At 40.2% G+C, this 14,097-nt stretch overlaps 1 protein-coding gene across 7 annotated transcripts in view; it reads left to right on the top strand.

Annotated features, from left to right (window-relative positions):
- The window catches only part of Fry (FRY microtubule binding protein), a 479,403-nt gene that overhangs the window by 360,782 nt on the left and 104,524 nt on the right, over positions 1-14,097 (top strand). For all 7 annotated transcript variants that reach the window (XM_008825033.3, XM_029559622.1, XM_029559620.1 and 4 more), the window contains 2 exons: positions 7,993-8,092; positions 8,343-8,514. In XM_008825033.3, the coding sequence (XP_008823255.1) occupies positions 7,993-8,092; positions 8,343-8,514 (272 nt within the window). The remainder of the gene's footprint in view (positions 1-7,992; positions 8,093-8,342; positions 8,515-14,097) is intronic.

The raw sequence follows: 14,097 nt of genomic DNA, 5'->3' as shown, positions 1-14,097 counted from the left end.
TGTTGTGACAGGTGCTAACTGTAAGCCCTTTAGCCATCTGCAGACCAAATCAAACCCAGGAAACAGCCTAACTCTTTAAATCCTTCACACAAAACTTCAGAAAGGAAAAAAAAAAGGTGGGGAGGGGGGGATATGGTGCCTTAGATTCCATAGCTCACACTTATTTGGAAATGTGCTGAGGACTGAAGCCACGCCCTCATGCATGCTAAAAATGCACTCTGCTACTGACCTACACCCAGCCAAATATTATACTTCTAAAACTACTGTCCAGAATAAACTAGTGAGTTCTAGTGAGTTAGCAAGGCTGTTTAGTACTACAGTTAATGGAGTGGAATAATTTCATAGCCAAAATAAAATCCCCCAAATTGTATAAGTTGTTCCTGAGAAGAGCTTATATATTAGGAAGGTAGGGGGGAACAGAATACAGTTGAACTTTATTTTCAAAAAGATTCATATAGGCCATCAATTTTCCTATTAAATTAAATGTCGCATTTTAAAGCTGAATCAAGTTAATAAAGTGATTTGGTTTTAAGTTACAGCCTATGATGGGTTTAAATAAGACTAGTATTTTGATAAATCTACATGACCATTCTATTTAAAAAGAGACAAATTTCTCTTTTATTTTTATTTTATGTGTGTGTTTTCCCTGTATGTATGTGTGTAAGTGTATCCTGTACATGCCTAGTTCCTACAGAAGCCAGAAGAAGGTGTTGGATCCCCTGGAACTGGAGTTACAGACAGTTGTGAACTGCATGTGGGTGTTGGGATCCAAATCTGGGTCCTCTGCAAGAGCAGCCAGCCAGTGCTCTTAACCACTGAGCCATCTCTCAAGCCCCTCTTTAAATTTTTTTTTGTTTGTTTTTGGGGGGATTTTTTTTGTCTTTTTGAGACAGGGTCTCCCTGTAGCTCCAGCTGGCCTGGAATTCACTATGTCGACCAGGCTGGCCTTGAACTCACAAAGATCTGCCTGCCTCTACCTCCCAAGTGCTGGGATTAAAGGCATGCGCCACCATGCCCGGCTTCCTCTTTAAAATTTTGTCTTCCTTTAATAAAGACAATAGATTATTTTCCACATCTAAAGTTTTTAGTAGCCATAATCATAGTAGTGGAATTTTTATTATATACTTTTTTGACAATAACCCAAACTGTGTTTTTTCAAGTTTTATTTCTTGATGTAAGCATTACTAGACATGATGTGTAACTGCAGAGCATTGACATGATGATATTGTTGCAGAAATCTCTCAGGGAGCAATGTTTTACCCCCAGATATTTTATTTTTTATTTTTTTAACTGGCCATTGTCAGCCCTATGGAGGAGTGTTGGCGAGCATGAGAAACAGCTTGCATGTGCACAGACCTGAGAAGAGCTTCACTAAGGGAGTGGGTGGTGTCTTGGAACTGGAACTCTTGTGGAACCAGGGTTCAAGTTGCAGAGGGCAAGCAATTAGGCTGACGTGGATTGAGTGCCAGTGAACCCAGTCAATGAAATTGTATTTTGTATGTATATTTCTTTTGAATTCTTGTGCATTTCATACAAAACATTATAATCATCTTTATTATATCCCCTCCCCATCCATGTCCTCCCATAGCCCACCCCACCAGATTTCATGCATTCTGTTATATATGTTAAGGCCTATTCAGTCAAGTTAGTGTCCCCAGATGTCCCTCAAAGCAAGTTCATCCACTGAGGTCTTGTCAGCCTATCTAGAGTCTCTGCCTTAAAAAAGATCAACTCTTCCTCACCCAGCAGTAAATAACTGCCAATAGTTCTTCAGCTAAGATTGGGGCCTGCTGCCCATTTCCCTAGTTCTTTGCTGGGTTTTTGTCTGCTTGAGTATGTGTGAGTCTTTTGCATGCTGACAGGTTTTTGTCTGCTTGAGTATGTGTGAGTCTTATGCATTGCTGTAGGTTCATATGAGCAAGATCCCAGGAGCCTGTAAGACTCTGTTTCCATATGGTCATGTACCTCCTCTCTGACTCTCAACAATCTTTCTGCCCCCACTTCCACAATGATCCCTGAGCCCTGGGTGGATGAAGTTTAATATAGGAGTCCTGTATTATGCAGACTCTTACTCTCTACATCTTGGCCGTTTGTGGACTTTTGTGTTCATTGGACTCTGTTGCATGAGGGAGCATCATTGAGAGATGCATTAGTATTCCCTCTACCCCTTGTTCCACTATGTTCTGTGAGCCTTAGGTAGAGAGGTTCCATTGTAGATGTGTCACATCCCCCATCTATTTTAATATTCTAAAAATAAAGGTTGTTCACACACCCGTCTGATTTAAAAAAAAAAAAAATGTACTCGTAACCTGTGGCTTAGAACCTTTCTCTTTATTACCCTTATCAGAATACTAAAAGTGCCCTCTTTGCTGCCTTTCACACAGTGAGCTTGATTTGAACTATTAACAGTCAAACTTATCTCATTGCATGACCATCTCATAAAATATAACACTGTACTCCTCTAACTAAATCTATGTATTTTCCTTAGGGAAAAGAAATAAATGCTTCCCAAATGTAGCAATATAGTCTCCATTTCAATGATACTTGTCATAATACTACTAGGTTATAAATCCCTCCACAGAGCTGTCTTGAGCTATGATCCCAGACTATTTGGGATGGGTTCAGAACTTAAAGTTCAACTGTTGACTCAGTTTTCTCTTTCTGCCTAAATTGTCAGCCTGTATAGACAGGGCCAAAGATAGGAGTTAGCAATCTTTACACTTGATTTTTAGAATACTTTTTTTTCAAAAGCAATTCTGATGTTTTCATCTTTTTCTTTGTTTCTCTAAGTGTTCTTCCCCCATCTATGCTGGAATTATGCATCATTTTCTAAAGCAAAAACTTTCTTGTAAGATAAAGGATGCCGCCTCCTTTTCCAAAAAGGAGTGATTACATGCCGAATCTTCTTTCAGAGGAGTGTGATATCTTATACGACCACTTACAATTAATGCTATAAATGGAATATCTATATCATACCCCTGCCTGAAAGGCCCGGGAATCATCTCTGAAGAGGGAGCAGAAAGATTGTAACAGCCAGAGTGTAGTGGTCATCTGCCACAAAACAGTATTTGCTGGACATGACAGGCCATTTTGCACATGAGCTCACAATATCTGTGACCTGCCCAAGATCAAGCCAGCCAATTCCCAGCATGGATGGGGAAGAGGCTCATCAAATCCGCCCCCCCATAAGAGCTATTGGCAACTGATGGCTGCTGGGGTAGGGAGAGTAAGTCTTCTGGGATATAGGATTCATAAGAGGCTGCCCATACTCCAGTAGATGGTCCTATACCCATGTACAAACAGGCAGCACTGAGTGTGTTTTCAGAGAGAGAGAGAGAGAGAGAGAGAGAGAGAGAGAGAGAGAGAGAGAATATGAAGTTGAGAGAGAAAGGTAATAGGAGTGATAGGGGAAAATAGAGATGGGAAGTAGATTTGATCAGATCACATTATGTGCATGTATGCAATTCTCAACAAAAATAAATACATAAAAGATTGGATTTTTAAAATGTTCTTGTCAATTTCAATTTTCTGCTTTGTGTTTTAAAAGAGGTAATTTACTATTTTGCATGGTCAATTTATACATTCATTAGATGTGATTATGGGGAAAAAAGGTTTTCTACATTCTTCTCTTGGGTTCCTCTAATAGAAGTAAAGGACAGTGCATATGTGTGTACACACATACCTACTATGCACATGCAACATAATAGAGCTGTGTATGCTCTAACTCTGGTAATACAGAAATATACAGACAAAAGTGATGGCAGAACTGGCAATATTAATTTATAATATTTTTCATAAAGTATGTGTGAATATTTGATTAAAAGCTATGAAATGTAGCTCAGTACTATAATTTAGCAAAAAAGAAAATAGCTTACCTGTCAGGCAGTGTTGAGTGAGGTAACTGTTTGGCTTCTGTGCTTGTACTTATTGACCTTCCCCTAATTGCATATGATATCAGGACAGAACAGACAAGGAGACCGAACAGACCAAAAGGTTTTCCAAGATTATGAATCAAGACAAATTATTTGGTCTTCTCTAAAATTACAGGTCATTTCCAATCACTAGTGTGGTTCACCAGAGTTCTCTGCACATTTAAATATTTAAACAAATTCCACTGTTTTAATTCTACTCTCCAATAGAATTTGAAAGTGTTTAATACATGTTCTAAAATGTATATAAGATAAAATTTTTGAATTTTTTAAAGATGTTATTGACTTTTCAAGGGTGGATTTTGTCATTGTTTATGTTAGAGACCAGGTCTGCAGACGACCCTCTCCCAGTATAAAAGAGCCTCACAAGACAGGCCCTGAGGGCCCACTTGCAAAACAGGAACTGGTCAGACAGCTACATTTAGAGCCGTCTCAGCACAAAGCTGTTCCCAGATAATTTTGGAAGATAAACAGGCCCCTGCACCCTGTAAGAGCTATCTCTGTTCAAGGTACTTCCCTTGAAACTGTAAAGATTATTTTTGCCACCTTCCACATTCCCCAGCCCCCCTATAAGAACTTCCTCAGCAGTCAGAAGGCTGCTGGTTGCCTTTCTCTCCCCACCTGAGCTGCCAGCCACCAGCAATCCTAAGAAATTAACTTTGCTTTACTGGAGTCATCCTATGTTTCCTGTGGCTACTGACCAGCTTTTATCTAACAGTTTGTATGTTGGTTTTGACTTAACTTTGCATAAATCTTTTCTCATTTATAAGGCCTAGAAGACTTGAAATTTTCTGCACATTCATTTGCTTATCTTTTGTAGTGGGGGATGGTGTTGCCCACTGTGTGCATGTATAGGTCAGAGGACAACTTATGGGCATCTGCTCTCCTTCAGCCATGTGGGTTTTGGGGATTGAACTTAGATCATCCATCAAACTTGGCAGTGCCTCAACCTGCTGAGCCATCCTTGCTGGCCCAAGACTTGAATTCTTAAAAGTAAATGCTCATTCCTTATACTTGGGAGGCTGAATCAGAAGAATCCTAATGTGTGTCCAGCTTGGGCTACATGGTGAGACCTTGTCTCAAAAAAAAAAAAAAAAGAAAAGGACAACAGGGGACTAAGAAGATGGTTCAGTGGTTAAGAGCACTGGTTGTTTTTGCAGAGGACCTGGATTCAGTTTCCAGCACCCACATGGTGGCTAACAACTATCTGTAACTTCCGCTCCAAGGGATCTGATGCCCTCCTCTGGCCTCCACAGGAATTGCACACATGTAGTGCACATACATACATGCAAGCAAAACACTCATGCACATAAAGTAAAAATAATAAAAGTTTTTAAAGAATAAGAAAAAAAATCCATTTCTAATCCCATTTTCAACATCTAGATATAGATTAGGTTTGTGTGCACTTCTTTTTCTCATTTAAAACCATTCTAATTTTTTCCTTGTCCAGCTCTTTCATTTTCTCTGTTCCTCCTTTCAATGAATTTCATAGCCCAGTTCTAAGTGAATGCTCTAATCTGGCCCTCACAACAGGAGGCTTTGTCTATCCCATCCTACCTTGGAATCTCAATGACCCAGCAATATTTTTGTGGATTTTGCATTCTTTTTACATTTTTTTTTTACATATATGGACCAAGACATATATATTCTTCACTTTTTATAGAAATCAAAGTGTTTGTCTTGATTCATAACCTCGGAAAACCTTTTAAACTATTCACAGTCTCCTTGTCTGTTTCATCCTGATGTACTTTGCAGTTAAGGGGAAGGTTAGTATATATGTGCACAAAAAAATAAATAATTATTTTAGCTAAAACTACCTGGTATACTGTATTCTTTTGTGTTGAATTATAGTATTGAGCTACATGCCATAGATTTTAATCAAACATACATTATGAAAGCTATTCAAAATTAACTATAGTGAGTTCTGCCATCACTTTTGTCTCTGCTTATCCTGATTCCATTAAGGAGTCCCAGCGTTGGAAGGCAGCTGTAGGGAAGACACCCTGTCCTGTGGAGCTCAGAAACAGTTTGCTTTCTATTTCACAGTTTGAAAGATCTGGCTCCAAACACTGCAGTTTGTAACAATTCCAAATTAGACTAGCTGTACCATGTACTCTTGTGGTCGCTCTAGGAGGCTGAGAGTGCTGTGTGCAACAGCTTGAATTCTTTGGAGTCAGATATCTGAGATTGAAAACTCTGCGGCTTCTATGCACACTCAAGCAAGCACTTACCTTTCCTAGGTCTCTCGGGCTTTGAGGAAAAGATTAAATCACAAACCTAGGTCAGGGCTTTGGCACAAAGTAAGCACATCACAGTATAAATGTCCTCGAGTATTTATCATTATTTTTACCCCTGAACCCTCATCACCTTCATCACCAGCTACCAGCTTTCTCTAATTTCCCATCAGACTTGAACGGAGTTCATTTAATAAGAAAAGTTTCAGGGGCTGAGGTATAGCTCTGTGGTAGACCATTTGCTTAGCATATACAAGGCTCCAGTTTCAATCCTCGGCACCTCAAAATAAATAATAAATAAATATTCTAGAAAAGTTATTATTTTGGAGGACAATATAGCAGAATCTACAAATTTTCAAGTGCATTCTTTAGTCCTCTATGATCTCTTCTAAGGATCTCTTCTAAAGAAATACTTGCCTGTTGGTTATTTGTGACATTATAATAGTCAGTGATTCAGAATAGTCTAACTACTTCTAGGTACATATCAGGAAACAGATTCTGAGATGGACAATCTGTTTTGAGTGCAAGAAATTTATCAGGAATGCCCTTGGGATTCCAAAAAGAAGTAAGAGAATTAGAACTTGGCAGAAATAGAAATGCTTCTGTCTTCCCCGAAGAGGCTGTGGCAGGGAAGCAGTCTTGACCTTGCCTAGGCAGATCTCCCTAACTGAAAGTGGTTTTTAGAGAGAGATTAAGTTCAGGGACAACTAATTAGAATACCACAGCATCCACTAGAGGAGTAATGTTCAAGATAGGTCCACACCTTGAAATATTCCACAGCTGTTAGCAAGACTGAGATGACTCATAGTTCAGTGAAAAAAAAATCATCTATAAGGTTATATGGGTTAAATGAACACAATACACAGACACACACACACACACACACTCAGTTTAATTACGTTTATGGAATCTAGGGATGTAACACAGTGGTAAAGTTCTCCCTCAGGTGTATGAGACCGTGGGTTTGAGCACCACCATTACAAAAACAAAAACAAAAAAAAGTTAAATAAATGATACTTGAAATCTTGTATATTGGAGCAGGAGTATTCAGATGCACAAATTTAGACATAAGACTAAAAAAGAGGCAGTAGCACAGTGGTAGTCTATGAGGTAAGAATGTCAGTGGAAAGAGAGGAGGTGGAGGACTTCTGCATCCTGTTCTGTTTACCTCCCTTAGCTAGTACCTGTGACCAGCCGTGTGAGTACACTACCTTCCTAGCCCTCTGTGTTACTTGAATCTTTTAGAAGAAAATATATTTTTGTATTACTAATATCACAAGTCAATAGTTAGTGATACTTAAAAGAAAAAGTAGGAGTGGGAGAGATGGCTCAGAGGTTAAAGAGCACTGACTGCTCTTGCAGAGGACCCAGGTTCAGTTCCCAGCATGCCAATTAACAACTGTCCATAACTCCAGCTCCAAGAGATCCAACACTCTCTTTAGCATGGCCAAAATAGCATGGCAGTGTCAGGGTTGGAGAAATGACTCAGCTGTTAAGAGCACTTGTTCTTACAGACAATCCAGGTTTGGTTCCCAGTACCCATATCTAGTGGCTCACAATGGTCTATAATTCCAGTTCCAAGAGATTCAGCACCTTTTTATGGACTTCCCAGGCAACTCCACACATATGAAATACATACATACACTTAGGAATGTACATATACAAATTAAATAAATAAATCTTTAAGAAAAAATGTTATGTCAGCATCATTCATAAGGACCAGAGTCAACGTTCCACGTCAAGTTCTGAGAGGTAATAATCTATCAAGTTTGCTAGCTAGGATGACTTATGAACTATGCTGTTTACTTATTGTATTTTAATTTCTTTAGGAATTATCCCTTCGACATAGTGACACTGCTAAACCTCGTTCTCTTCAAGGCTTCTGACACCAACAGAGAGATTTATGAAATCTCCATGCAGCTCATGCAGGCACGTATCACTTCCTGGCATAGAACATTTACATCTATGAGCTTAGAATGCATTTCCTTGTTTCTCTGTCATGTGAAGACTAAGATTACATGTATGTAATATTCTGTAGACATAGTGACTAACTGATGCTTGACTAATTCTACATTGAAATAAGTACCTATTAGTTCTATTATTGCTCATTTTTGTTGAATATAAACATTCCTGAGATGTCCAGCTAATATTTTTTATCTTGTGTCTTATGTCTTTATAGATCCTTGAAGCAAAGCTTTTTGTGTACTCGAAAAAAGTCACCGAACAAAGACCTGGCAGTATTCTCTATGGAACACATGGCCCATTGCCACCCCTCTACAGTGTGTCGCTAGCCCTCCTGTCATGTGAACTGGCCAGAATGTACCCTGAGCTCACTCTTCCTCTCTTCTCAGGTGCCGTTCAGTTGTCACCAAAGACATATGTGACCATTTTTTTCTGCTCTAAGTTTTCCTTTTTAAAATCTGCTGCAATTTTACAGTCAGTTATTGATGCTAAATTTGTGGATCAGAATTGTCATGGCCTAAATGTAATTATATGTGAAAGTAAAAGTGATTATGGGACTGGAGAGATGACTTTGCAGTTAAGAGCACTTGATGTTCTTGCAGAGTTCTGTTCCCAGGAGCCACATCAGGCAGCTCACAACTACCTGTAACTCCATCTTCAGGGGATCTGATGCCCTCTTCTGGCTTCTGTGAGAAATTGCATGCACGTGTGCACGCTTACACACAGACACACACCCATATATACATAAATAAAAGTAAAATCTTTTAAAAATGTGATTATTTAAAGAAGTATAGGTATAAATATACACATGAGAAATGCGAAAGATGCTTAGATCAATAAACATACTTTACATACATATATGTATATACACACACAAACATATATTTACAAAAAAATTAAATATGGGTGATATACTTAATAACTAATTTCTGATAGTGATACTAGATATTATAGAATATTTATTATTATATTATGGTCTTGTTACATATATAACTTGTTGAGAGTTTTTTGGCATATTTTCCTAAGTAATTATTATGAATAACTTTTGTGAGACTTGAGCCTCAAAGAATTGCTTTTCTTGCCTAAATTAGTGGGGAATCTTGCTTAGAGGCAGACTGTGGTGCCTAGAATTCATCTTCTTTTTCCACCTGCACATCCATTGCCTTAGCCCAGCTTCTCTTCAGCCTCTGCTGCCTCTGCCCCCGACCCAGTTCATCCTCTGCACAGCAGTTCTTCCGCTACATAAAACTACATTTATATAGTGCTTTTCAACTCATGCTTCTGCTTAATTGTTCTAAAATAATTACTACTAATAATAGCGTCTATTTCTTGAACAGTTAACAATGTGCCAGGCTCTCTGCTAGACACTTCATGTGCATTGCAGCTATCATGTACTTGGTGTAGTTTTGTGGCTAGACAGAGGCCCTGGGGTTGAGCAGTCTAGCCCTGCCAGTTTCATCTTGAACAAAGCATAAAACTTCTAAACTGTTTCCTCATCTGCAGTCACGAGATCTACCTCACAGGGTATAAAGATTAAAATTAGTTAATTAGTCAGATGGTTGGCCCAGTCCTGGCATGAAGTTCTCAGCACCTGCACCATCATTATTCTTGTTTTATGGGTATGAAACAAGAAACTAATGCCTAAAGATGATTAACAATTCACTCAAGACAGCATAGCTGGGAAGAAGATGAACCAAATTAAATCAAGTTCTGTATTCCTCCAAACCAGTGCTATAAAATTTTAACCCCTTAGCCTATTCTTTTATTTATTTTTTTAATTATGTTTATATGTATCTGTGTCAGTGTGTGGGTATATGCACAAGTGCTGGTGCCCACAGAGGTCAAAGACACTGGATCCCCCTGTTGCTGGAGTTACAGATGGTTGTGATCCACACCATGTGGGTACCAAGAACTAAACTCCAGTCCTCTGGAAGAGTAGTCTGGCTCTTAACTGCTAAGTCATTTCTCTAGTCCCTACTCCCTTAGCTTATTGTTTTCCAAACTTGCTTTTCCTAACTTGCTTTCCACCTTTGCATCCAAGGACCCTCTACTCCAATCTCAGTCTTGGCCCAACTTGCCAGGCTCTGCTGTAAGCCCTTGTTTCCACACTTGCTGCTTCCTCTGTTGGGACTGGACTTCCTCCTTGCTCCCCAACTGCTAGACTTCCTAAACATCTAATTTTAATATCTACTTTGACTCTACAAACTCCTCCCATCCACCTGAGGCAGAATCAAATACTTCTTGGAAAATTCAAATTTATTTTTATCCACTTCAACCAAGATTCGAGCCCCCCCCCCCATGTGTTAGCCATTGTCCTTGGGTGCTAGGGACACAGAGGTGAAGCATCTCTCCCATCAAAGGTCTGGTAATAAAGGTAGATATACAATTATGTGCTTAAGATACAATATGACAGGACTGGAGAGATTGCTCAGCGGTTAAGAGCACAGACTGCTCTTGCAGAGGACCCGGGTTCGATTCCCAGCACCCACATGGCAGCTAACAACTGTACCCTAGTTCCAGGGGAATCCGAAACCCTCTTCTGATCTCCACAGCATTGCACGACACGGGCGCACTCACATACATGAAGGCAATATGACACGGGTGCACTCACATACATGAAGGCAATACGACACGGGCGCACTCACATACATGAAGGCAATACGACACGGGTGCACTCACATACATGAAGGCAATACAACTCATACACATAAAATAATAAAATATTTTTTAAAAAGATACAGTATGACAACTGCAATTCAAGAAAATAAGCATGTTCAACATACGAGATGGAAACTGATGGTATAATCAGTTATTAAACCAGAAGTTTCAGGAAAGATTTCCCAAACAGGTTAAAGTCAGCTGCAGTTTGAAACCTGAGAAGAAATTTGCAAAGCAGGCAAGTAGTTGACAGGCCCTGCAGACCAAGAGAATAGAATAAAACAGTGTGATGCACTGGGAAGTTATATAGAGCTTAACATCACATGCAGGAAAAGGAAAAGCTAGAGATAATCATGGACCATAGAGGCAGCCCTGAAGTCCTGGAGGACCTGTGTTCTACCGGAAGGAATTTGAAGGATGCTTCTTGACCCATTTCAGACCCCTGTGAGAAAAGGGACATCCTAGCAAGCTGCTGGGGTTTTGAAAACCACAGATGAGTCTTAAAAAGAAGAGGAAATGTCAGATCAGCATGTGTTTGAGAAAGTGTGGAAGGTGTGTTAGAACACACTGGAGAGGGAATGTTAAGAAGGGAGGATGGTAAACAATGGGTGCCCTTTCAGGGTTCTTAGACTCATTCACAAAAGAATTTAAGCTGGGTGGGCCTGGTAACACACACCTTTAATGCCAGCACTTAGGAGGCAGAGGCAGACAGATATCTGTTGAGGTATAGACCGGCCTGGTCTACATAGTGAGTTTCAGGTCAGCTGGGGTTACAGGGAGACCTTGTCTTCAAAAGTAAAGTCTAAAAATAAAAGAATTTAAGAATTAACTCAAACAGAGCTTAAGAGACAATCTTACTAGAATTTAAAGAAAAATCCTCAGGGAAGTTACACTGTAAATCTCAGCTGCTTCCCTTAGGAGGAGAATGGAGGGGAAAAAGAAGCCATAAAGCCATGCAGGTTTAGAGCCAGCATGGAGCTTAGAGCCAGCACGGAGGTCAGACACATGGCAGCCTAGCAGTCACATAATAAGAACTTTATAGAAAAAGAAATTCAAGATGTTGGGGAAGCCCAGAGCATTATGAAAAACATGCTTGGAAGAAAAAGAAGAAAAAGGGAGAGGTTACACTTTTCAGAAGAATTTTTTAAAAAGTGGGCAGATTTACAGAGAGCCACACATTTGTGACCCAGTCCATAAACTGTGTACCAACTCATTAACACACTAGGTATGCCACCTACCTCTTTAGCATGACTTAAGGTGAACCTGCCTTCCTAGGGGTGGTCCTGACACCAGGTGATTGACCTGGCAAAACTAGAAAGTTGGGTCTTCATCCTGGCCAAAGATTTTATTCTCTTGACCAATTTTCTCCTATGGAGCTTTTTGCTACTGTAACAAGAGTAGGGAGTGGAGACCAGAGCCAGAAGCTGATGGGGAAGTGCTTTGGAGAGTGTATGGCCTGGGAGGCTGATGGTGATGACTGCCCAGAGAGCCAATGGTGGGAGAGCAGGATAGTGGGGCCAGGCAGAGACCAAGAGCATTGCCTGCGATCTGAGAGCAGGCCTCTATCTAACAGAAGGTCTTAACCTCAGGAGAAGGCCCCAACTAGCAACACACAGAACAGAGGGCACAAGACAGGGCACAGGGGATCAGGAGTGGTGAAAGCACAGAGGAGAAGAAAGGGCCTTAACCAACTTTTCAATATAGGGTGAGGGGCAGAAAAGGAATAGAAAACTGTTTGGAGAGGGCCTCAGTTATCCAGGGTGTTAAATTTCATGGAAATCAAGAGTTATAAAAAGGATTTAGAAGGAAGGGGGAGTTACAGCCTCTGGTGAGAATAATCTGGAAGAGAGGCTGTGCAGGTACAGAGCTGTGCAGGGGGCAGTGGCATCAGAAGCCAGAATGCAGTGGCCTGTAAGGAGGGGAGGCAGAGGCTGGGAGGGGGGATTGTAATCAGAGGGGAGCGTTAACAGAAGAGAAGGTTGGAACCAGTTTATTAGCTGAGTGGGAGAAGCTAGTAAAGTGGGGGCAGCTGGTGGTTGCAGAGATTAACGAGCTGTGGGGCACCTAGAATGAAAGGCAAGTGTTTCTACGTTTCTAAACAAATTTCCCTTTTGATTTATGAAGAGCTTCAAAAAAATAATAACTTGAAAAAATTAACAGGACCTAGTGAATTTCTAACTCTTACTTTTACAGCCTCTACTATTCTGGACCACATGGTGAGATTTTATTGCCTTTAATGTTAGGTGACCTAATTGCTTGTTGGAAGCCACCCAAGTGGTTCACGTCCCTCTTAAAGGAATGCTGAAAAAGGCATAGCAACACCCTGACATCTCACGTTTTATTTAATTTCTATCTAAATGGGTAACAGGGGCTCTGTGGTATTTTCCTTTTTCTTCAAAAACATCTCCAATGTAGGCGCTTGTCCTTGCTCTTCTGGGGCCTCTGACAGACATCTCATTTTCTCGGTCCTGTGTCCACCACACACAAGGCAATAAGTATAATACATGAGCAAATTATGTAGATTGTTATAAGGTGGCCACTGGTGCAGTCTATACATTTTTTTTAATTTTTAAAAAATTTATTTATATTTTGTGTGTATATGAGTGTTTTGCCTGCATAGATGTAAATGCACCACATGTATACAGTGCCTGCAGAGGCCAGAAGAGGGCATCAGATCCCCTGGAACTGGAATTAACAGATGGTTGTTAGCCACCATGTGAGTGCTGGGAATTGAACCCAAGTCCTCTGCAAGAGCCACCAGTGCTCTTAACTGCTGAGCCATCTCTCCAGCCCCCAAGTCTATTCATTTTTATGACATTGGTTTTTATTTTTAATTTTATTATTTTATGTGTATGCATGTATTGCCTGCATGTAGGTAAGTACACCTGTGTCATGCAATGCCTGAGGAGGACAGAAGAGGCTGTTGGATCCCCTGGAACTGGAGTTACAGACAGTTGTTAGCTGCCATATGGGTTCTGGGATTTGAACCCAGGTCTTCTGCAAGAACCACCAGTGTTCTTAACCACTGAGCCAGCTCTCCAGCCCATGACATTGTTTTTAAATGAGTCTTTTTAATGCTGCTTTCTCTCTGCCTGGATTTTTTTCCCAAAGTACAAGTCTTTTCTCTGGTGTATAAGAAATTTTATAACTAGAAATCATTTCCTCCAACAAATTCCCAGTTTGGTGCCTTGTGTTATCTGTTACCTTTTCCCTCTCCCCAGAGTTATTTGTCAATATAATTTTCAGTCCTCAGTTCTCCACGTGCATGCCATGGCACACTCATATACCATAAATAAATAAGTGTAATCTTAAAA

This window comes from Nannospalax galili, unplaced genomic scaffold, assembly GCF_000622305.1.
Source record: "Nannospalax galili isolate Female #2095 unplaced genomic scaffold, S.galili_v1.0 scaffold768, whole genome shotgun sequence".
Taxonomy (NCBI): domain Eukaryota; kingdom Metazoa; phylum Chordata; class Mammalia; order Rodentia; family Spalacidae; genus Nannospalax; species Nannospalax galili.
Note: the sequence above shows the minus strand (reverse complement) of the source record. Positions and strands in the feature narration are given on the sequence as shown.